Source organism: Plectropomus leopardus, chromosome 4 (genome assembly GCF_008729295.1).
Source record: "Plectropomus leopardus isolate mb chromosome 4, YSFRI_Pleo_2.0, whole genome shotgun sequence".
NCBI lineage: Eukaryota > Metazoa > Chordata > Actinopteri > Perciformes > Serranidae > Plectropomus > Plectropomus leopardus.
Genome location: NC_056466.1, coordinates 19,378,442 through 19,401,604, shown reverse-complemented (window position 1 = coordinate 19,401,604; position 23,163 = coordinate 19,378,442). Strand labels below are relative to the sequence as shown.

At 40.1% G+C, this 23,163-nt stretch overlaps 3 protein-coding genes across 3 annotated transcripts; 1 reads left to right on the top strand and 2 right to left on the bottom strand.

Moving 5' to 3' along the window:
- Positions 1–843: 843 nt before the first annotated feature.
- Positions 844–5,345, bottom strand: zgc:77849 (UPF0472 protein C16orf72 homolog). Its single transcript, XM_042485686.1, has 4 exons — positions 4,918–5,345; positions 3,120–3,200; positions 2,702–2,977; positions 844–2,603 (listed from the first exon to the last, which is right to left on the bottom strand). Exons 1-4 carry the CDS (start codon positions 5,111–5,113, stop codon positions 2,365–2,367), a joined length of 792 nt encoding a protein of 263 aa, XP_042341620.1. The 5' UTR covers positions 5,114–5,345; the 3' UTR covers positions 844–2,364.
- A 1,330-nt stretch (positions 5,346–6,675) lies between these two features.
- abcg2b (ATP-binding cassette, sub-family G (WHITE), member 2b) lies at positions 6,676–17,792 on the top strand. Its single transcript, XM_042485354.1, has 15 exons — positions 6,676–7,301; positions 8,403–8,462; positions 8,558–8,675; positions 8,775–8,930; positions 9,716–9,873; positions 10,110–10,261; positions 10,731–10,823; positions 11,786–11,937; positions 12,274–12,425; positions 13,507–13,596; positions 14,194–14,318; positions 15,634–15,788; positions 15,890–15,979; positions 16,111–16,163; positions 16,295–17,792. The coding sequence occupies exons 1-15, from the start codon at positions 6,904–6,906 to the stop codon at positions 16,440–16,442; spliced, it is 2,100 nt and encodes a 699-aa protein (XP_042341288.1). The 5' UTR covers positions 6,676–6,903; the 3' UTR covers positions 16,443–17,792.
- Positions 17,793–20,814: 3,022 nt separating this feature from the next.
- LOC121942608 (lipopolysaccharide-induced tumor necrosis factor-alpha factor homolog) lies at positions 20,815–22,551 on the bottom strand. The gene is made up of 4 exons (XM_042485863.1): positions 22,375–22,551; positions 22,155–22,289; positions 21,179–21,356; positions 20,815–21,074 (listed from the first exon to the last, which is right to left on the bottom strand). The coding sequence occupies exons 1-4, from the start codon at positions 22,433–22,435 to the stop codon at positions 20,957–20,959; spliced, it is 492 nt and encodes a 163-aa protein (XP_042341797.1). The 5' UTR covers positions 22,436–22,551; the 3' UTR covers positions 20,815–20,956.
- Positions 22,552–23,163: the final 612 nt, after the last annotated feature.

The following is a 23,163-nucleotide window of genomic DNA, read 5'->3' as shown; positions in this document are numbered from 1 at the left end:
ATTTAGTGTTAAAAGATGCTATTGCCCTAGAAAGTACATAGCCAACTAAAACTACTTATCAGTGTAACTACAAGTAATGCACCAAGCCATCTCAAATGACACCTAACATGCTGTTTTTATGGGGTTTTTTTTTTTTAAATAATTTTGCCATTACAGTTTGCGTCTTGGTATCCTATATATGTCCTATTAGGTTCTTTCACTATGTTTCCTTATTGGCTATATCTATATATTACTGCTATTTGTTTAAATGGAAAAGTACTGATCAAAATTGTATGTGCACATTCAAATTTTTTCCATCCTGCTTTTAACAAAGCGTTTCAGGTCAGTGTGTTTGTCAGAAGAGAAAAAGAGGACAAAAAGATTAAGCAGAACAGAGTGGACTGCATTGCCCCCAAGTGTTTGCAATGTTGAACTGCACAATTGTCTCAAAATTAGTTTGAAGTTTGTTGACAGGCTGCTTTCACAGAACTCAAATAGAGCAATACAGTAACAAACTGACAGATACAACCACTACGGTCTCCTTTCAGTAGATTCTTTATTCCTTTGCCCTTGGCGACTGACGACAGAATAACTGAATATCAAGTTCTGTCGAGGAAATAAAGAGATTATTAAGGAATTGGCGTTTGTTAACTGAACAGGCACTGTGAATGATAATAGCTGAAACTCTCAGGTTTTTCCACTTCATTGCACCTTTTTATGCCTTTTGAGACTGGCCCGAGGTAATTCATAGAATATCACTTTTGAGAGGAAAGATTATCCTGCACAGAAATAAGACCTTGCCAAGCAGGCTGTGCGAAGAGTCAGTAAAACACCGAATCCAACTCGTAGAAAACTCAAAAGAGAAACGCTTGTATCTTCTTTAATGTCAGAATAGTTATTGTACATGGACATCCCAATGGATTTGCACTTCTTTTTACAATATGTACCACATATAACAGCACCTACATGTTATTTACACACATTACACAAGATTGTATCACAAAGCAGTGTGTGAAATTGGCAAAACAAGTGTCCAAAGCTTTGCTGAGCCATCACACCCAATAATCCGGGAATTGGCTAAGCAAAATCAAATGTCACAGCCGTCGGCCCCAACTAGTTCACAGGTAACTGTCCCCTGGGATTTTCTAGGTTTAAAGCTGAAATCACAAGTGAAAGTGTCGTGACTCTTAAATATGAGACAAAATGATGACAACTCACAAGTTAATGTCCTCATCAAAGGCCCAAATGTAAACAATGTACTAATTTACAAGCTTTCTGCTCTTAATGCAAAAATGCAACAACCAGTAATTGGACAAATGTGTTCCGATGTGAAAGGGAAACAGTGGATAGTTGGATCACTTGTAAACATGACAACAACTATGAACAGTGTGATTGGAAACTTGCAAATAATGCAGGATGGGTACTTGAACAAATCTTTTTTGGAAACACCTCTTGCTTGTTCCACTACTCCAAGTGTCAGCTAATTCTGACAGTAATGATAGTCGCCATTGTCTGTGTAAATTGGACTGACCTGCTTTGTGATAAAACCCTGGTTTGAGCTGCAAAGAAAAAAAAAAGAATAGGATGAATTTAAGTAGGAAATAATTCGGTCAAGTGGGTGCTGGATTTGCTAGAACCCCGCATCCACAAGCACACATACAAACACTCACGCGCACACACACACACACCCACACTCACTGTTGCACAACAACCAGAGATACTGTAGCAGCTTTCTCAAAGGCAAAGACAAGTACAACACAGTAAGTGGCAGTTCTGCTGTCAGATACGCAAACACACAGAGCAGCAGCAGAATGAGATACACACGCTGACAAGCATTTTTAGTCGAGCCACACAGCGAGGAGGTGGTTCAGCCTCCCGAGGAGCCGGGTTTCAGTCCAGTCTGGTTTGGCCAGCACTCCACAGAGGAGGAGGAGGAGGAAGTATGCTTGAGGAATGAGGGGAAGAGAACTGCAAACAGTAGGCATCAGCCAGTTTCATCTGATTATCGGATGTGAAGCACAAAGGAGCCCGGCCAAATAACAATGTCTAAACGCAACATTCTGCACTTTAAGGATTTCAAGTGTGATGTGTGCTCGCTTCTCTATCAGATCTACTCGGGGCAACAAACAGGAAAAACATTTTCTGGGAGGGGGAAAAAAACTACTGCAGAGAGGATGTGTGAGACAACGGGGGGGTGGTGAAAGAAAAAATGAAGAAGGGAATATATGTGTGGATTGGTAATAGTTAAGTTTCTTTATTTGTAGCATCGCAACTAAGATGAAAAGGAGGAAGATTTCAATGGTCGGCCAAGGCATCAGTCCTCATCATCTGTCCAGTCGGCCACCAAGGAGAGGACAGACGAGGGATTAGTGGTGTCGGAAAAGTTCAGAGCATCCTGTTACGTTTATGAGTAGGTGAGTCTGTGATGACATCACTACAGGGGGCAGGGCCTCGTTTGCGATTGGCTGTGGAATCCAAATGGAGCGCCATCTCCTCAGCAATGAAGGTGTTGAGGTCCACATCATGAAGACCATTCCTACGACGACCGAGGGACTGGGCAGGATGCGTTGGGGAACCAGGAGGACCAGAACGCACAGAAATGCTTGCCATGGCACCGCTAAGGCCTGGAGTGAAAAAAAAGAAAGTATGAAGCCACGGCAACCTTCAGCGTCTCATTCTTATAACACAACAGCCTCCTGCTGAACATGGCATTTTGACCTACCATGCAGTGCTATGGCCTCTCTGAAAGGCTGCAGGTCAGTCTCGACAGAGCTGCCCGTCTCTGGGGGCGATGGTCGGCTTGCAGACACCATGGAAACTCTTGGTGGGGCACGAGCTGTCCGGGGAGGTGGAACTTTGCCACACAGGAAGCTGATGAGGTCCTCACGCCTGATGGTTCTTCTGCGTTTCTTAACCCATGCAATCACATCCTTATTCCTACGCTGGTGGCCCAAGTGGATGCCCAGGTCATAACTCCGCTGGCGGGCCTCCATACTCTCTGGTGACACACAAAGACAAATATTTTTATTACATCTGGACACTACAAACAAAGTGAATCTAAACCAATCTCATTTAAATACAGTAATTCCAGCAACTAAAAAAGAAAGCGAAAAACAAGAGGAGTAATAGGAGTTACTTGCCTTTATACAGGTTAGTGACAGCTGTGGCTGCGTTCTGAAAGGGCACCCAGAGAGAGAGGCCCTGCTGCTGACATACTCGATCTGTTAATTAAATTCACATAGTGAGTCATATTGTCATAACTTTCCAATGACAGATTGTTGTCACTTTTGCTACATAAACTCCAGAGTCCCTTTCTCAAGCTCAAGTTTCTTTTATGGAGTTCAAGCCTCAACAGTAAGAAAATACAGATGTGCTGTGCAGATGTGATGTGTGTCCCAAAAAGGAAACTAACTAGGATGACCACTAGGATGGTCATTTTCAAAATCATATTTAATCTAATGCCTGCCTTAACACAGCCTTACCTACCTACACGTAAAATAATTGTATTGGTCTTGTGAAAAGCATTGATCAAACAAAACATATTTGTTGAAAAGCAAAACAACTTATGCATAAAACAACAGAACAACTCCAGCCAAGGATTGACTTAGCCACAAAAATACAACAGAAACTTGGGGCCTGTGCAGTTCTCCACTGCAAGCTATTCTTTCACAGTTGAAATCTTGACTGCAAATCCTTACATCTAAAATCTGCAGGAGCTGTCTATAGGGTTTTCTCTACAAATGACTCACTGATGTTAACTTCTGTGTAGCTGCAGCTGTGTTTCAGTCTGAACATACAGTGTGTGTGTGTGTGTATGTGTGGGGGGGGGGGGGGGTGTGGGGGGGGGGGGGGTGGGGGCTTGGAAGCAAAAGCATTTTGCCAAGCAGGATTTCTGGACTAAGTGGGGGATAATGACTGCACTTGACAAGTAGTCAAGAGCCTGTCTGGCAATTTTGTGAACAAAGCCACCTAGAAGAATAATTTCACTCCCACTGAAATAACTTAATGGTCAAATCTAACGCAACCATGATGTCACAGATTTAAATATAGACGTTTTAAATGGAGGCCCACGATTATTTCCCGTTTCAGTATGTGCTAACTGCAGAAGCTGACAAGTTTTTTTTTTCCAAAGCAACACCATGTATGCGTTATGTTACCATACTATGCAAAACGAGAATTAAGAAATTGTTTACTTTAATCCTAACGCCATTTTGTCCTGGATGTTGTATTTACAACAATGCAGTCGTCAGCAAAAGGACCTTGGGATTGTGTGTTGGAATAAAATGACATTGTGCCGTTACTTTCAAATTCCACCATACCACTGCGACAATTAATTAACTATCGTTGTGTTACACCATCAACAAACGAGTTGTTTTCAGTCGGCAAACTCCTCCCTGTGTATCGCCATTTTGACGAGCTAGGTAACTGTTAACGGGTGGACAAAAACATTTTAGTGTGAGCCATGTTGAGCTCAACCTGGTCGAATAAATGTACTTAAACTGTGATAACACACACACCACTGAGTTGGCCGGTGGTTTGGGAGCCAATTAGCTCGACTACTTGTCAATGCGCTTAGCGGTGGAGGACCTCTGACAGCACAGGCCACTGTGAGACAGACTCAGCCCTGTTGTCCCACTCTCTGACACGGTGACCGGCTGTTAGCAGCTGCTAGCGTGTTAGCTTCCCTCGGCTAACAACGGAACGGGGTCACGATATCGACGAGAGAAGCATAGAATAACCGAATTTATTCGTAATTTAAATAATATGCATTCTAGTTTCACCTAACAACAATGAAAACAAACATAGCAGTGAATAGCTATTAATGTTAGCCTAGCCGGTGCCCTTTGTGTCTCTCTCCGCTAGCTGGATTAGCTTTCATTAGCATTAGCTCTGACAGTTAGCTAGCTTGACTTGAACTTCGGTATCGTTGGTACAGACCTTTGTAGAGCTGTGCTACCGCGGTGGCCGAGTTTTGAAAAAGGTGCCACAGTTTCTGTTGGCTTTGCTCCGTCTCCTCCTCGTTTGGATCATCCCTTTCGGCCTCTGCTAGGCACTGCCGTTCCCATTTGGAGAACCAGTGTTCGGGGCCGTGCTCTTGGATCTCTGATTCTCCCTCCTCCTTCTTCTCCTCCATAGCTAACGTTAGGCGTTAGCTAGTAGTTTACGAGCTAGCCTTCGTGTTAAATATAGGATCGATTGATTTCCGGGGACACTTAACCGTCTATTCCTTTGTATTCTATAAGCGAAACCCTTATGATCAATAGAAAAGAAGAAAAACGATCGCTGTTAAAGTAGCATTGTTAACATGTTTAGTTCCGCCCGTACGCCCAGTGTAAAACACACCAAACTAAAGAGCACGATGACAACACCTAAGAATTTCTGACGATGGCCACGCCCCCTTTGTCGTTATGCAAAAAAATGATTGGCTGTAGAGAATTTTCTGGGCGGGTCTCTGTGCTTAACACGAAGCCTGATTGGACAATGGCAAAAAAGAGAAAAGGTCAGAGAAAACCAAAGTTGATCCTACCCAGGAGAGCCTCTCAAGCCTGCCGCACAGCATTCTGTACGGCAGGGGGCAGCCTGGCCATGATAATGTGGACCACAACAATATACGGTCCTCCATATGTTTACACCGTCTACTGTTAGTGTGCTTTTGGTTTGAGGCTGCTTTTCATTGTTAAGGCAACCCCTTAGTTTCAGTTTACACTATCCTTGATACTGGAGACCAGTGACAATTACAGGATCATGGGGATTTTTTTATTGTTATTTTTTACTTCTTAATTATTATATTGCTTTATGTTTGTGTACAGTGTGTGTGTGTGTGTGTGTGTGTGTGTGTGTGAGTGTGTGTGTGTCTTTTGGTGTGAGGTTGCAGGATTGTATGTTTTTATTTTATTTATTTCCAGTGATCTATTTTTCAAGGGAGGAATAAAGGATATCCTATATATTATATGGTTTTATTGTCATGTAGGTTTGCACATACAATATGATTATATATATATATAATATATATATATTATTATGAATATAATAAAGGGGGGGGGGTGTATAAGAAATGTGTAAGAATATGCCAGAAGAGGAAGAGATGTACAGTACAGAGCCACTATAGTATCTCAGCTGGTAAAGAGTCATCAAGTTATGAAATTATTCAGTAATTTCAGCATTTGTGTTTCTTAAAATTAGTGGCCATAGCAGTCCAGTTACGGTTGTAGGAGCCAAACCCCTGAGCAGAGAGTATACCACTTATAACTACAGCTTTTTATTTGTGAGAGTAATGAGAATGAGAATCTGTTATTACCTCTTTCAAAAGCATAAAATGCAAACTTAAGTATGTATGTGTATACACACATAAAAGTTTACATACTATGGAAGTTATTTACATTTCATCTTTTCTGTATGCTGCTTTAATCAGGATGATACAGCAGGAACATGCACAGATAGACCCCAGGTCTGTCCCCCAGGATCTGCCCTTTTGACCTCCGACTAGATAAGTGCCCTTTTGCATAATATTTTTTTCTCTATTTCCTTTTCATAATTTCATATACTTTTTTTTTTTTTTAATGTGGTCCATGGCATCATTACTGAATTAAAAGCATTTGTAAAGTTAGTGAAACATGTACTAGTGTACTAATGTATTAACATTTTTAATATTATTAATGATTGGGAGAGGGGTTTCAATTTTTAGCTCAAAAAAAAATGTCTGTTCATGGCATTGGCCTATAGAACCTGAAATTAATTTTGTTATAACAGTTTGGCTTGGGCATTTTCCTATTTTAATATAACAAAACCAGGCCCATAAAAGTAAAAAGTTGATCATGATTACAAATAAGCAGGTATTGACAAGGCATAGATAACACTTGCACTATGTGAGCATCACTAAACATCGTGTAAACTTTGTCATCCATAATCATCAGCTATTATCAGATGGCTTATGACTCTTCCTGGGTGTTACATGTTCAGTGGCATGTCTTTTTGACAACAGCCATGAGCGAAGGGTCTAAATATCAAAGAAGTCCAAAGGTCAGATACATTTATGACAGAAACTTACTGATTACATGCTCGCTCACCTGTCTCTTCCTCTCTCTTTCTCTCTGTGTCAGACTGTACTGTTCTCTCTTCAAACGTCCTTTTCAGACAAATTTTCTTGTTGGCAGTTTTACTATTTTAAAGATGTCTAAGGCAGAGAAAAATGTTTGGAGTGTTGAAGACTATTTCCAGGAACGAGGGCCAACGGTCACATTCAGCAACTTGCACTACAGTGTTCAAGAGACGAGGTTCTGCTGCAAGAGAGGTCCAGAAAAACACATCCTCAACGATGTAAGGTAGGACCTGAAATGATCTGTGAGTGTGTACATCTATACAGACACCTACACACTGCACGGTATATAATGATTGCAATTTCACTCGGTGGTGACTAACTGTAAGTTAACATGCCAGGGCCACCTGTGTGACACAACGCTCCAGGTGCTTCTGTTCTGCTTTTTCCATTTTTTTATACAAATACTGTATGCATAGTGGTTGCTGTACATCAGACAATACGTAAATTATGAGATCAAGTGTTTATTTAATTGAACCTGTATGTCAGTTTGAAATACATTTTATAGGCACTTAGTCATTCTGTTCATCTGAGTATTGTTTTGTTGAGGAAAGATGAAATGAAAATAGAAAATGTGGAAACAAAGTCATGGTATCAGATTCCACAACAGATGGGATGTATTTACATTGTACCTCAGTATTTTTGCACAGTTTTGTTATCAGAGCTTTTAGCCAGGGTCATTCAAGTATAATGACACCAATGAAGCCCCAGATTTTACAGAGATTTCAGTAAGTTTGTACAGTAAGTACAACTGTACTTACTGTTGTGCAGCTAATATTCAAAATAGACCAAGAAAGATGGTTTTCTGACTTCCATCCAATGATGCATAATGTTGTATGTTGGAGCCTGGATCTGATGACAAAGATAATCTGTCTCTGGATTACAAGGTGGTACCACTGAAGTTCATGACAAAATATTAAAACAATAATGCCACCATTCATGCACAAAATGTTTTCAGGAGTAATTTTTAAGTGTAGCCTAATGAAAATTTAATTTGTTTATTATAGACTTTATTGCAGGAGTGCAGCCGATAATATAAAAAGCAGAAAAATAAATAAAGAGAGAATAATAGTGAACAGAAGGAGTTTAAAAAAGAGGCATTCTAGGAGGCATGCCATACCTACATACTTACAGTCATAGACATATTCTTCAATACTCTTTAATTATGATCCTAATATGTAGCCCATTACTCTTTTTCTTAAATGCTGTTTACATTTATCTTTCAATTATTAAATTAAGGTGGAGTAGGTCTTAACTCGTTCGTCATTGTTATCTTAAAGTGTTCTCTTTAAATAAATTAACTTAATTTTCTGATTGGTTGTTGCAGTGGCATTATGAGACCTGGGATGAATGCCATTATGGGCGCCACTGGAAGTGGTAAAACATCGTAAGAAACATGTTCATATAAATGCAAACATACAGGCACTGTCTCACACACATGCACACCCTTACCCACACGAGTATTCTTTGCTTTATTGTTAGACTTTTGGACGTGATCGCAGGAAGAAAAGACCCAGCTGGACTGAAGCAAGGAAAAGTGCTGGTGGATGGCAAAACCGTCACGTCTGACCTCAGGCTCAGCTCTGCCTATGTGGTCCAGGTACACAATACAAACACACACACGCACACATTCTTAGACATCATTATACTTTGGGGCTCCTCTGAGTATATTGTGCCCACATCACTCCTGTGTTTCTAGGATGATATCCTAATGGGCACTCTGTCTGTGAGGGAGAACCTCCTGTTCAGCGCCAACCTGCGTCTCAACCCTCAACATCACTCCACCAAGGATAAAAAAAGCAGAGTAGATGCCATCATACAAGACCTTGGCCTAACAGACTGCGCAGACACTAAGGTACAGTTCCACACACACAAGCTGATAACTGCCCAACAAGCATTTTACTGCAGTGTTGGAAAGACAGTTTATTAAAAGTGCTTTATTAGAGAAAATTGATTTTTATCATGTTTTTATCCCTACCCTTATAAGAGAAGTGTTTCCAATGTCACACTTTTATGGGCTGCGTACCTTTTTTTCTCTGTAATGGTTTACTTCAACTGTAGCAAAGTCTATGAAAGTGTATTTTTTAAAAGTAAAAATAAAATTAAAACAGGCCAATAGCCTACATTATTGACAGACTAGTTTTGTGTTTTGTTTTTTTAAATATTATTTTATGGTCTTTTTGCCTTTTTTAGATAAGACAGCTTCAGTGTGAAAGCGGGAGAGAGAGAGGGGATGACATGCAGCAAAGGGCCGAGGTTGAAATCAAACCTGTGGCTGCTGCAGCTAGGACATAGCCTCTGTACGTGGGGTACCCGCTCTACCCTCTGAGCTACTGGGCACCCTGACACATTTGTTTTGTTAATGTGGAACATGTGTATTTGTCCTCCCAATAAAAAACATCTAAGTAGCAGAGGTCTTTTACTTTGACAGAATAAAAGAAAAAAAATCACGGGAATACAGGAAAATTAAGTTTTTGATGCTCAAAATTTTGGGAGGACCCCAAAACTCCCTCTTTAATTTGTTGCACCCTCAATGTTGAAACAAAACCTACGCCCTAGTTGAGGAGAGTGTTTAGTATTCTTGCTGTTCATCTCAGCACCCAAGTGTTTTTTTTGTGTGTGTTTTGTGTGCATGTGCAGATAGGAACAGAGTTTCTGCGTGGCGTATCTGGAGGTGAAAGGAAGAGGTGTAGCATTGGGATGGAGCTCATCACCTCTCCCTCTCTGCTGTTTCTGGATGAACCGACCACCGGACTGGATTCGAACACTGCAAACTGCATCATTGGTCTACTGCACAAGTACAACACAATAACTCATTAATCTCACATTAGGCAACACATATACATAAAATATAGTGGCAACTGAAACACACAATGCTGAAGAGGATGAGGGGAAACTGTGGCCATCGCACTATTGGCTGTCAGCTTTATTTCTGATATCCTGCAAATCAGCAGCATCTTCACCATTTACTGCTGTCTTTGTATTTTTTTCTGTAACAATATGGATTCAAACAAATTTCCTTATGTGTGCCCAGGCTGTCCAGAAGAGGTAAGACTGTGATCTTCTCCATCCACCAACCACGCTACTCCATCTTCAGACAGTTTGACCACCTGACTTTGATGCACAAAGGGGAGGTGGTGTACGCAGGAGCAGCACCCAATGCACTGGGATATTTCACAAACCTTGGTACACGTGTTTGCTTGTTAACAATGAAACATAGTATGAACATCTAAAAGAGTAGTATGTAGTAGTATGAAGAGTATGAATGTATGGATGTATTTGTGTACAGGCATATGTATAGTTTTATGTTTTTATGATATGCCGTCATTATTAAATATATTACTGTTTTTTTAATTAATATAAATTCTTCTTCTATGAATGCTAATAAACTCAAACTCAAATGTGTAGGGCCTTGAATATAATAGAATATATGATTAATTTTCTGTTATAGAGAAGGATATTGCTTGACAGTCAGTTATTTCAATTTAGCCATTGTTTTAGATTCTAATATTTATACATAATATTCTACTAAATTCATGTGAATTGAAAAATAAACTAGTTGTCTAGATACCCTAAATAGCCTGTAAGAAATTGTTTGTTTTAATACAGACACTTATTATGATGTATTCTTATGTGTCTGTGTGTTTTTGCACAGGCTACCAAATTGAGTCCTTCGACAACCCTGCTGATTTCTTCATGGACATCACAAACGGAGAGGCAAAGTCAACATTAGAATCACAGACTGCAGGTACACACACACAAACACACAGTTTCCAACAGATGCTCAATGTATGTTTTTTGGTGGTTTGTGTGTAAGAATGTGTCTGTGTGTCTTGTTGAAAAGTGTAAGTTTGAAAGGTAGACAATGAAATATTAGAATACCAAAACCTGCATAGCTAAAATAATCTTTACTTGTTTTTTTTTTACTCTAAGAATTAGATTTAGTTCATGTCTGTACAATAAGTATGACACTAGAGTCGGGCGGTGATTAGCTTAGCTCAGCATAACTCCTGGAAGGAGGGCTGTTGAGTTTTAACTATTCCTCAAGGAACATCAGCTGGCTGCAAGTTGCTTATCTGGAATCTTGGCTGTTTGCCTTGTAACTTTAAAGTGACGACAGTAGACCGAATTATGGTGACACTGTGCCAACAACAATAATACCATCTGGGTAGACAACTGTCATGTGCTTTGAATTGCAGATATGTTAAATTGGTAAACTTGTTTTATTTCTTTTGTCATTTTCAGCGCTTAATGTAATGTGTAAAGATTTAAACTTGAACACGATGGTCCAACCTTTCTTATGTTTTCTGTGCTTATATACTGTAAAAACGGATTTTGGCTACCTAAAGAATACACCTAAAAATCTCTTTAAAAAAAAAAATCTTTAAAAATAGCTTCAGTTCACTGTTGGCAAAGGCTGTATGGCATTGCGGTGAAGCAGTAAAAATATGATAGATATAGCATACACTTGTACTGATATTGATCTTTTAAGGTGAGTAAAAATTGAGCAAGTGTTTTTTTAGGTAAAGCATTTAATTTTCTTAAAGTGTCAAACTTTTCCTTTAATAACCCGATTTATATTTTTTGTTAAGATCATATCATGTTTTTTTCAGATCATGTTTTTATCTTGCAAATCTCCAAAGCCTGAGAAGAGTAAATGCTGCCATTAAAAAAGATGTTTATATTGCTGGATTTTCTCTATTTTTACAGTCGAGCTTAAAAACTCATTGGCAGCCAAGTATCGCCAGTCCCAACTGTGCCATGATGTGCTTGCGGAGTTGGACCATATGAACCAGATCATTGCTGAAGGGCCCAAAGGTCAAGACGAGGCAGCCGACTATGCTACCTCTTTCCTTTATCAGGCAAGCCAAGTTCGCAATTTAGAAACACACTAAAAATGTTTGAAAAGAGCATGTTTCTTACACCTAAAACTATATGAGATAATTATCCATTTTAGGAAATTAAAGTTCAGTTGTGATTCATTTTGTGATTAACCAAAGGAGTTTATGTTACATCGCAGTTCAGAGTTTAGTGACTGTGCCAGCCAGCTGTGAAGTCAGTGCCCGCTGAATGAACCCTGTTTATAACTGTCATCATGTCCATAAAAAACAATCTTTGTCTGGCTGTGTGTGCGTGTGTGTGTGTGTGTGTGTGTGTGTGTGTGTGTGTGTGTGTGTGTGTGTGTGTGTGTGTTTCAGATGCGAGTGGTGTGTGGCAGAACGGTACTGAACATTCTGAGGAACCCGCAGACCTCTTACGCCCAGTTGGCTCTCAACATTTTCTTTGCCATTCTGGTGGGACTCATTTACTACCAGATGCCTTTAACGCTGCCCGAGGCATTACAGAACAGGTACAGTACACGTAACCTGTAGCATAGCAGACAACCTAGTTAAAACACAATGTATCTGCTCTGTTCTATTGTGTTATAAATATGTCACCTTTCCTCAGCCCATCTCAAGGCCAAAATGAAATGCTATTCTTTCTTGTGTTGTGTGTTTTCATTGCACATTAGTGCATGTTGTAGACCCAAAAGTGTTGTTTTGCACTATTTATAAATATGCAAAATATTGGCTTGAGCTCTCAAGGCAAAAACGACAAAAATGTATTTAAAAATACTGTGAAAGCAGTCAGGTACGATAGCTGAATTCAATTTGAAATATAGTAAATAGTAAGATAAGAAACTAAGATAGAATTGTTGGAGGAAATCTGAGGTCTCAAGAGGGTTATTTTATAAAAGGCGTTCAATATTTCACAGTTATTTAGCAGTTAAAAATATGCCTTTCAGCCATTCACGCCACCTTTGGGTTTTTTCTTATACGTGTTGGCAAGTAGTCACGTTTAATGTAGACAAGTAAAGTCGCATGACGCATCCTTTTCAGCAGAGGAAACTTTTTAGCCATTGTAAATCACACAATATCAGGGCAAAACTGCAATAAACACATAAAAATATTACAAAACCAGAACATCACAGAACAACACAACAAAACATATTTGTCTGCAGTGCACACAGACAAGACGGCCCTTGACTTTTTTTGAAGGATCCCGATGTTTAAAAAAGAAGAGACAATTGCAGAAAAGAGAGAAGTTAAATTCCCCAGTCTAACTTGGGTATGATGTTGCTTTTAATGTATATATAAAAACAACTCTCTTTGTAAGATTCTTTTAATCTGTCTCGACCCCTTATTGAGTTTTCTGTATGATCTATACCTGATTTCTTTCATGAATTACATGTCATGGAGCCTTCAGTTTGCACTTTCTCCCACATCCACATGGACAAGAAACCACAATGTCAAGATGAGCAAACAACTTTTATGATGCCTTTATATAGGGGTATTGTGAAAAAACCAAGGCCAGGGTGACATTTTCTGCTTAACTATTCATCAGATTAACGGATTATCTAATAACCCTCTCTCTCTCACTCTGGACGACAGGAGCGGGGCGTTCTTCTTCCTTATCATCAACATGGTGTTTGGGAATCTCTCTGCTGTTGAACTCTTTATCAATGAAAGGGCAATCTTCATGTGAGTGAAAGATAAAGGTCATGTGTGTGTTTGCGTGTTTAACTGCACCTGCATGCTATAGGTACACGACTACGAAGATGTTCAATGCCCAGATAGATTAATGTGGATCACACTTCTCCTTTTAATGCTGTTTAAAGGATAAGGCTGGTGTTATTCTTTATTTTTATTAATGTGAACAAATCCTGTACTGAGACTAAACAAATAATGTGTTTTCTGTATGTGGCACTCAGCCCCAAGCAGCATTTTTTTACATTAAAAACAATTGAACATAAGGGTAAAAATGGAAAGGCAAAAGCCATCTGGTGTACATTCCAAAAGAAGAAAAAAACAATCAAAAACAGGAAGAAATGTAATAATTTAAAATCTATTATAGAATAATGCAATATCTTTATTTGTTTTTTTTTTTTTACTGTTATTGTTTGTAAGCGTAGTTGTTTATTTGTGTTGATTTCTCAAACAACTTTTTCCTGTGTGTATTAAATACATTAAATATGAACAATACTAATAGGAGAAGCTTGGGGAAGTGCTGAGTGTGCTTGGTCTGGCACTACTTTTAACTCTGCCGCAGTGTTTATATTTCTGTGTTTTTTGATGCAGTCACGAGAACTCCAGTGGCTATTACCGCACGTCTGTCTACTTCCTGTCCAAGATCTTTGCTGATCTCATTCCCAACCGCATCATCCCCATCTTTGTGTTTTCAGCCATCGCCTACTATATGATGGGTAAGTCTCACACATACAAGTACATACTGTACACATTCACTATATTGTATCATGCAGATGGAGAGACTGCCCTGATGCTGAAAAGGACAGGTTCTGTTTTATTCTCATTGAAATGACTATTGTATATGATCTGCTAACTTTTGGACTGCAGAGATCTCAAAATTCAACAAGTGCCTTTGTCATTTTCCCCCAATATAACTTGAAAAGTAAAAGCAGTAGAGCAGTACTAAATATCTCAAAGCTTCGATGTTTCATTCTGAAGCAACATTCAAATGTTGTGCAGCTTTTCTTTATTTTTTGCACGTCTGTTGATTCTGTTTAAACCCAGCATTTCTGCACAGCTGCAGACATGGCAAGCTTTACCTGTGAGTGCTCCACAACAGGAGCATACAGCAGAGAGTAGAATTTTAGCGCCACACACAGGAAGTCCTACTGAAAGCGAGTCTTAGCGCACAGGCCTAAAGACTGGGCCTGGACTACTGGCAAGCATGTTAGCTAGCTGCTGTTTCCTTAGTGTTGGTGGTGCTGGTGGTGATAACGCAAAACAGCTGTGATATTATCTGTTGTCCCCGCTGCCTAGTGAGCTCCCATGCTGAAAACGTGCTGCGTTATGTTAGCAGAAGGTCTACCTGACAGGGCAGTTTAGCAGCATTCTCACAACACCATAAATAAATGCATTCATTAAAGAAGGTTTAATTAAAAAAAAAAAACACTTTTTCCTAACATACAGCAATTTACTCAGATATACTTTGAGCAACAACAATATTCATGGAGCCTATGGAGGTGCGCAAAGTTTACTAAAACTAGAAACAAAGTTCTCGTCACATCAAGATAGTAATCAGCATAACCTTTATAATCAAATGAATAACTTTATTCATATTTCTGATTTTTTCATGAGTATTGTTAGGGTATTGACCTCATAAAATGTGACAACAGACATTTGAAGCTTCATTCGTAAACCTTAACAGAAGCTCCAAGTGTAAAAATAAGGACATTCAGTGCAGCCCTAAAACGCAGCAAATTATGTAGTGGATAAAGAAACAGTCCATAATTCTTTCTGCACTGGCTTAGCTTCCTCCCAAGGACATTCAAGTTTGAGAGATAAAATCTAGATGACAGGGAGCTGCCTGATAACAGTTTTGTACGTCTTCCTAATTCATGCTCTGCTGTTGATCTCTCTTTGTCTGGAACCTTTCATTTGACCTTTCAGCCACGTCTGACCCGATCAGAGGGAACCTGCTCAAAGCAAGATTAAAATGTCCATTCTTATACTCATATCTGTCTTCCTGTTTACATGTATCCACCACGTTCTCAGGACTGAAGCCTGCCTTTGAGGCCTTCATATGTTTCGCCCTGACCATGTCTCTGGTCAGTCTGGCAGGAGTAGGTCTGGCCTTCCTCGTCTCAGCTAGCGTATCTTCATTCGCCATGGCTAACATCCTCATTGCCCTACCCTTCGTCTTTATGATGGTGAGACGCTGAGACACACACATTAAATATTCATGACTGAGATCATGATGTGGACTGTTAAAGATATATGACAGACTGTTGTATTATCTCTCTCTCTTAAGGTCTTTGGTGGTTATCTTGTCAATCTCAATGCCATGCTGAGCTGGCTCTCTTGGCTGAAATGGATCAGTATCTTCAGATATGGACTGAATGTAAGACATGGAAAGTAGGCAGAGTGGGAGCAGAGAGGTGTGGTTGTGAGAGTGACTTTAGTGGATTGAATTTAATCTGTTTTTATCTGTCGTGGAGATGTTTTTCAGCCCAATCTCTTTGTCCCTCACAGGCTGCATTCATCAACGAGTTCACAGGCCAGTTTTTCTACAGCAACAACATCAGGTGAGTGCTGAGAGATAATGTAACCACTCCTCAAAGTGCACACACACACACACACACACACACACACACACACACGCACACACGCACGCACATACACACTAACACACTGAGCCTCTCTGTCTGTGCTGCAGTATCCCAGGGGAGCTGTTCCTGAAAGAACAGGACATGGACTACTCTGTGTGGGGCTTCTGGCAGAACCAGGTGGCTCTGTTGGGAATCATATTGGTCTGCATGATCCTGGCGTATGTACAGCTGCGACGAATCAACCGCTGGAAATGATGCCCGTCCATCTGTTAATGTACTCATCAGCCGTGTAATGTGTCTTCAGATTTTATCTTATTTATTTTAACAGGCCTCAATGAAATACAGACATTCATTTTGGGGGAAAAAAGAAAATATGATTTCTATTATTATTCAAAATCAAAACATTGGTTAACCATTACACATGGTATCTCTCTCTGTCTGTCACTCACTCACGCTCTCACAGATAAACACACGTGTCGTAACATTTGACTCCCAGGTGGATAAGCTGCCACTAAGCACACTTAGTCTGTGCACGAGGGAATGTACCGCAACCGCCAAGTCAGCGTCTAAGTCCTTACAAAGCTACTTACAGTGACTGACACAACATCAAGCCGCAGTAAGAAAAGATATATAGAGTATTCTATATATTATGGTATATTATTGGGGAATAGTTTAGTTTAAAAATTCACCTTTTTCCATGTAAAAATAATGGTCAATGCAAAAAGCTATTCCCTTTATTTGTTGCCTAACAGCAAAGGAATTGTCATTTTATTTTCAGTGTAATATACCTTTTTTGTTACAAAAATTATGTTGTTATGTTGAATTAAGTTTTTAAAAAATTACACTGATAACTTATCATGAGGTACAGTCATAAAACCATGTAAAACTTGATTACAGGGCATGGAAAAGATTCACACATGGCAGAAAAGCATTCAAAAAAACCCTGGTTTTAAGGTTTGAAGATCATCTTATTCCTCTCTGTCTGACTGTTTCACATCTAGCATATTCTGTATCATGCTTCAGCTCTTTATTGAAGCTATATATTTACATCAAATGAAATCTTCAACCCCCAGAACTCGGGATTTTTATGGCTGTAGCATTGCATTAAAAGGAAAAAGTCTAGATGTCTTTGCGTCATTTTAACAACATTTCCCCAAAATGAATCTTATTTGTAATCTTTGGATACTTTTGTATCTGTACTAGATTTAAAATAAGACTCAGTGTTGGGTTTGAATAATGTTGCCTGCACAGCATGAGTTGGACAAACAATCATTGGGGTAAAAGGGGTTAACGATGATCACCATTTTTGTGTAAATTGGTAAAGTTTTATTGACATGTGTGTTGAAGTTGTTAACAGGAAAGGAAAGTGTGACAAAGATGACCCAGGTTTCTGTTCCTTTGCGGGGACCTAGAGCAAAACCGTGTAGATCGGCCAGCTGCAGGTCCGTCAGCCCGTGCTCTCAGCTCCCTCTCACTCCCAGTGCATAATATGTAATCAGTTTATTTTAAAACATCCCCCCTGTACACAGTGCACTCTCATAACGAGTTCAGCTGTATCTTATCAAGATATGTTTTTATGTGTCAGCATTTCAGAAATAAATCAATTCCCCCTTGTTAGAAACAGAATAAAATGTCTAGTGACCCAGATGTTCTCCAAATAACATGATATTTTGTAACGCTTCAGTTTAAAGGTCCAATGTGTAGGGTTTAGGGGAATATATTGGCAGAAATTGAACATAATATAATAAGTATGTTTATTAAGTATGTTTTCTTTAGTGTATAATTACCTGAAAATAACAATCATTGTGTTTTTATTACCTTAGAATGAGCCGTTGATATCTGAATATGGAGTGGGTCTGCGTTTATGTAGTGCGCCATGTTGCACCGCCATGTTTCTACAGTAGCCTGTGACAAGCTGATTGTTGTAGATGGATAATTTGGCTCCTGCTAAAAAACCTCCTGAACAATCAACACTGATGGAGTCCTAACTGGGTGAAGTTTCAGCCGCCACTAGATGCCGCTGAATCCCCTTAAATCTTGCACACTGTACCTTTAAAACAAGTTTTAAAGCGTGAACTTTTGGCAAAGTCTGGTTTCTTCTTAGATGTTTAGATGTGCAGAGAAAATTTGAATGTCTTAGGTTTTACCTCTGCTCTGACTTGGAGAGGAAAATGGATCAAACAAAACAGCAGGAACAGAACATCTCATGAACTTGCCAAAATTCTCTCGCAGTTTCGTAAAAACGTCAACACTGTAGCAAAGGATGAATACCTAAGCAGGACTAGGCCCAGAAAAGAGAAACACAGAACAAGCACATTTTCAAATGGTATCGCATAAACAGAATCTGCAGTTCATTCTCAGGTTGGAGGACAACACCTCAGTTAACTCTCAGTTCACATTTAGAAAGTTTTCACACCACTTACACTCTTACTCAGGCTGTGTCCCACTGTTACCGGTGTGTTTTCCAACCCACGCAGCCACTCTGTACACTTCAGCACCACCCGCTCATCCACACCATGATCCTCCTCTTCCTCATACTCCACATCATCATACTTATGTCGCTCGTTCAGAAGTGAAATTTTCACAATCGAGCTTATGTCTCCCAGTTCAGTGTCAGCGTTGTTTTTAGCAGCAGCTCTGCTGGTTGGAGTGCTGTGTCTCTGTGTAGCCGGCTGATGCCTTTTAGAGGCGTTTTCCCTCCTGCGTCTGGAATCAGAGCCGCTTCCAGAAACACCTCCTCCACTTCCGGCATTTCTGGATGCTGAGTGTTGACGTCTCTCGCTATTCCTCCGCTGCAGCAGCAGAACAGCCTCAGGTGTGAGAGTCAGTGTGAAACGGACCTCCTCCTGATTCCTTGCCCTCGTCTTCACCTCTGGTTCACTCTTCACAGAGCTCTTGCTCGCAATTTTGTGCTGCTGTGTCTTAGACAGGGACTCACTCGAGCTGGAGGCAGGAAAGCTGTCAGTCTGTGATGAAGGCAGCAGTCTCTCCCTCCTCTTTGCATGCAGCTCTGTCCCTGACACTGCTTTGGCAGTGGGCAGGTGACTCCTGGGTTGGCTCTTCTTCCCCAGCTGCTTCAGGTTCGAAGCCAGTCGCTCCTTCACTGAGCTGCCTTTGTCCTCTCTTTGGACCTTTGTCAAAGTAGTTGTGGGTGAAATGTTGTTGATAGGTCTCTCCTTCCCGGTCAGTCCTGACACAGAGCGTGCAATCGAAACAGGTGGTATAAATGGCATTTTAGCAACACACAAGATCAAATAAGACAGGAGTTCAGTTTTGCGTTTGAAGTTCTGGAGGAAAAAAGAAGACACCGACGAGGAAATCGATTGACTGGGAGAGGCGAGATACTCTGATGCATCCTCGGCCATGCAGGGGTCAGCAGTCAGTGAGTTGCTGCTGGGATCCTCTAGTGTTCATCTACCGTGGAACAGCCGACATCGTGACAGCGTCTTATACCTGAGCAGCAGGAGGGTGTGGCACGGCACACTGCAAAAGGCGTGTGCGACCTCAGACAAGGGGAATGGAGGGTTTGCTGCATCTCAAATGCTCATTACTCTGAGGCTCAAAGATCTAAAATAAACCCACACTCCTAATCCCCTGGTGTCATGTCAGCGAGGGCACGTTTACTCCACACAGTGCAAGTGCACATGCCGGTTTAATCCACACAGGATGTGGTGATGATTAGAGTGAAAGTAAAGTGGGAGGTCTGTGTAATGTGTACTGTATTGGTAATGGTAAAATCAGTGGAAAGCACATCTAAATGAAAGGTCCGGTGTGTAGGATTTATGGTGACATTTCGGCAGGCATGTTTTCTTAGGTGTATAATCACCTGAAAATAAGAATTATTGTGTTTTCATTACCTTAGAATGAGCCACTTATATAGTGAGCTGGTCCTCATCCATGGAGTTCACCATGTTGCAGTGTAATGTTTTTACAGTAGCCCAGAACGTACAAACCAAACACTGGCTCTAGATAGGGGCATTCGCATTTCCGTTTCAGCCACTGTAATTAGCAGCACCTCCAGCACGACCTGAACAGCATTGGAAAAACAGTGATTTTTAACGTGACGCTGCTTTATTCAGTGTTTTTACCAGTTAAAATCATAGGGTCTTTTTGTTTTGGAGAGGAGAAAACCTCTGCAGATTATTCGGTTCACAGTAAAAACCTCTTGAACTCTGGCATCTTTACTGGGAGTTCATGGGAAAAGTTTCAAATGATTGCAATCTGCAATCCTCATTGCTAGATTACACTAAATCCTACACACTGTTCCTTTAAGCAGGAAAGTCTCTTACAAATATATAGTTTTACAAACTGATAGATAGTTCTAGGTCCACTCAATAGCTTTTTCCGCATCATTTAACAGCATGTCATGAACATCAGCTGATGGGTAAAAGCTTTAAATAAACAAGTTTTCATCTGTTTTTGCTCATTTCCAGTATTTTTTTTTTTGATTGGCACAAAATATACAAAATGTTTATGTTCAAATTCAGGATTTTTTTCCAGCTGTGTGCTCTTATTTTATAAGACAGAAAACACGGGGACACATTTACCACAGAAATCATTTATTTGACATAATTTTGTTACAAAACATGATTAAAATATGTTAAAAATCTCCAAAGTCTACATAACAGGAAAAAGCAAGTCTTCTTTTATATTATACATTCATACATAATTATCCAGCTTGAGGGAGCGTACATTTAAGTGCAATTTAAACTCTGTAAAAGTGAAAAAACACATCGGATTCAACTTCTGGTAGTTAATCTTATGTGTGTTCATTCACAGCATGTCTTCCTTTGTACATGGAGGACCCGTCGACAGCGAGGACATGTGTGATAGGCGTCCTTGAAATATTTCACAAAAAATGGAATCAAGCAGCATCCAAACACCAACCTGTGAGACAGAATATACACATCAGTCTTTTGAATGTGTCTGATAGATTGATGCTGGGTAAATTAGATTACCAGATGTAAGTGTTCGAATGAGTCTCTCCTCACCCGCATAACACAAACACAAGACACATGAGCCACGCGTGTCTACCGACTTGATAGGTGACTTGTGTGGTGACTTGAGTCTGACAGGACGGGCATGTTGTCAGAGCTGGAGAGCGATAGAGCACCGTTTCATAACTCACAAACTTTGGCCTGGGAGTAGTTTGAGGAGGAAGAGCAGACACTAGAGGAAAAGAAAATTCAAAAGAAGTTCTCATCTTTGTGCAGCCTTTGTCTCTCAGACGCATCTGAGCTCAATTTCACATCAATGTGAGATTTTGACCACTTTCTTATACTTTTTAAATACATCTCCTGAGACCCATCACACTCGTCCTCAGCACCTCATAATTTAAGATTTTAAAATGCTCTATGTCCCCTCTCACTGCACTGATCTTTATTTGTCTGAAATAATACACTTTTGAGATAACAGTCGGAAAAAAAAAACTGATTTGCTTATTAATTCGCTTGCACACTTTCAGAATGTTGTCTCAGTGATCAAATATAAGTCTCAACTCTATATTTTTATCTGTCCTCAGACTTGTCTCACTTCTGAGAAGCCGATGGGCACAGCCAAAGAACTCCTGCTGATTAGCTTTTCTGCAGATCAGAATTTAGTGATCTCCAATTAAGCAGCTGACTAACTATAGAGAGCAACAAACTTTTGCTTTTAGAAGACATGAGGGGGGTGAAAAAACACAGTTTTTAAGCATTACAACAGTGAGATTTTCTCTCTTTGTTTTTCCGTTAAAATAGCAAAACTACCAGAGGAATTAAATCTGTATGTTTAAGTCGCTTCACACTCATGATTTACACCCTTTAGACAGTTTTAGACAATACAAATTATTAATGAACACTTCTGTACTTAAAATAATCTTACAGAAAAGTTGCACTTAACAACTTCACTTAATTGTGAACCAAGAAAATGTGACATTCAGGGCTGCTCCACACTCAAAATGGAGGCAGACGTGAGGTGAGGATGTACCTGTGAGAGGTGTGTGATTCTGGCCGAAGCAGCCGACTGCAGGAGAAAAGGAGAATGACGGAGGAGGAGGTGGTGGAGGGCTGAAAGGTGAGTGAATATGGTAGATCCTCGCATCTTGCCCTGATTTACTTTCATCTGTAAAACACGAATACAGGCAGGGTTTTTGTGAAACTGAGAAATTCAGGCCCTGCAAACCACCCAAGTTGAGAGAGTATTTTACCTGGTAAGAAGTACGGTGGAGGTGTTGGAAACGGCTCATCCACTGCTGATAATGACTCCATTTAACAATTTGGTGGCGTACCACAGAAAAGAGAGTGAATGTGTTTTGGTGTTTGCAGCCAGAAGCAGGTCATCTGGAGGTCTACCAGCTGCATGCAGAGATACTAACTGAGATCTCCTCTGATTGGTTTAAGAACCTATTACCCACAAGGCAGTAGCAAAATGAGCTTCAAAATGAGGCTGAACTGATTTGGGTGGGTTTTTTTAAGTTGTACTACATGGTTACCTTGCTTACATTTACTGCAGATTGTTTGCATCATTTTGAGGTCTCTTCATTTCATTACCCTCCCCCCTTATTTGATATGGTTTAAGTGGGCACTGTTGCCAAGAAAATGCTGTTAAATGACACGTGCACAGGAGAAAAGTTAACCCTTTGAAACCTGGATTGACATCACTTTTGTTGTGCTGCATTTAGATGCCTGTCACAAGTATTGAAAACCGTTGAACCCCTGAGCAAATTGGTGCAATTTCTTTCAAAACACTCGGTGAGGGCAATGAAATGATACAAATTGCAAGAAATTTGTAGATTTACAAAATTGTCCAGGGAAAAACAATATGAAGAGAGAGAAGACAATATCATTTGTAATTCTACAATTCTACAATTTCATTTAGCAGACGCTTTTATCCAAAGCGACGTACAACACAAGCAAGAATTTAGACTTAAGGAAAAAAAACCCTTAGTAAGTGCAAACAGTGCTTCAGGTGTGTCACAGGTATTGCCGTCTAGTGG

Bases quoted from the DNA above. Each gene is read 5' to 3' on its own strand.
- LOC121942608 (XM_042485863.1), bottom strand. From the start codon at position 22,435: ATGGAGTCATTATCAGCAGTGGATGAGCCGTTTCCAACACCTCCACCG. The intron at 22,290-22,374 runs GTAAAATACTCT...CGTGTTTTACAG, and splicing joins TCCACCGTACTTCTTACCAG to ATGAAAGTAAATCAGGGCAA. The intron at 21,357-22,154 runs GTACATCCTCAC...CTTTTCCTCTAG, and splicing joins GAATCACACACCTCTCACAG to TGTCTGCTCTTCCTCCTCAA.
- abcg2b (XM_042485354.1), top strand. From the start codon at position 6,904: ATGGCTTATGACTCTTCCTGGGTGTTACATGTTCAGTGGCATGTCTTT. The intron at 8,931-9,715 runs GTACAGTTCCAC...GTGCATGTGCAG, and splicing joins CAGACTGCGCAGACACTAAG to ATAGGAACAGAGTTTCTGCG. The intron at 11,938-12,273 runs GCAAGCCAAGTT...TGTGTGTTTCAG, and splicing joins CTACCTCTTTCCTTTATCAG to ATGCGAGTGGTGTGTGGCAG.
- zgc:77849 (XM_042485686.1), bottom strand. From the start codon at position 5,113: ATGGAGGAGAAGAAGGAGGAGGGAGAATCAGAGATCCAAGAGCACGGC. The intron at 3,201-4,917 runs GTCTGTACCAAC...TTTAATTAACAG, and splicing joins GGTAGCACAGCTCTACAAAG to ATCGAGTATGTCAGCAGCAG. The intron at 2,978-3,119 runs GCAAGTAACTCC...GTGTGTCACCAG, and splicing joins TGTCACTAACCTGTATAAAG to AGAGTATGGAGGCCCGCCAG.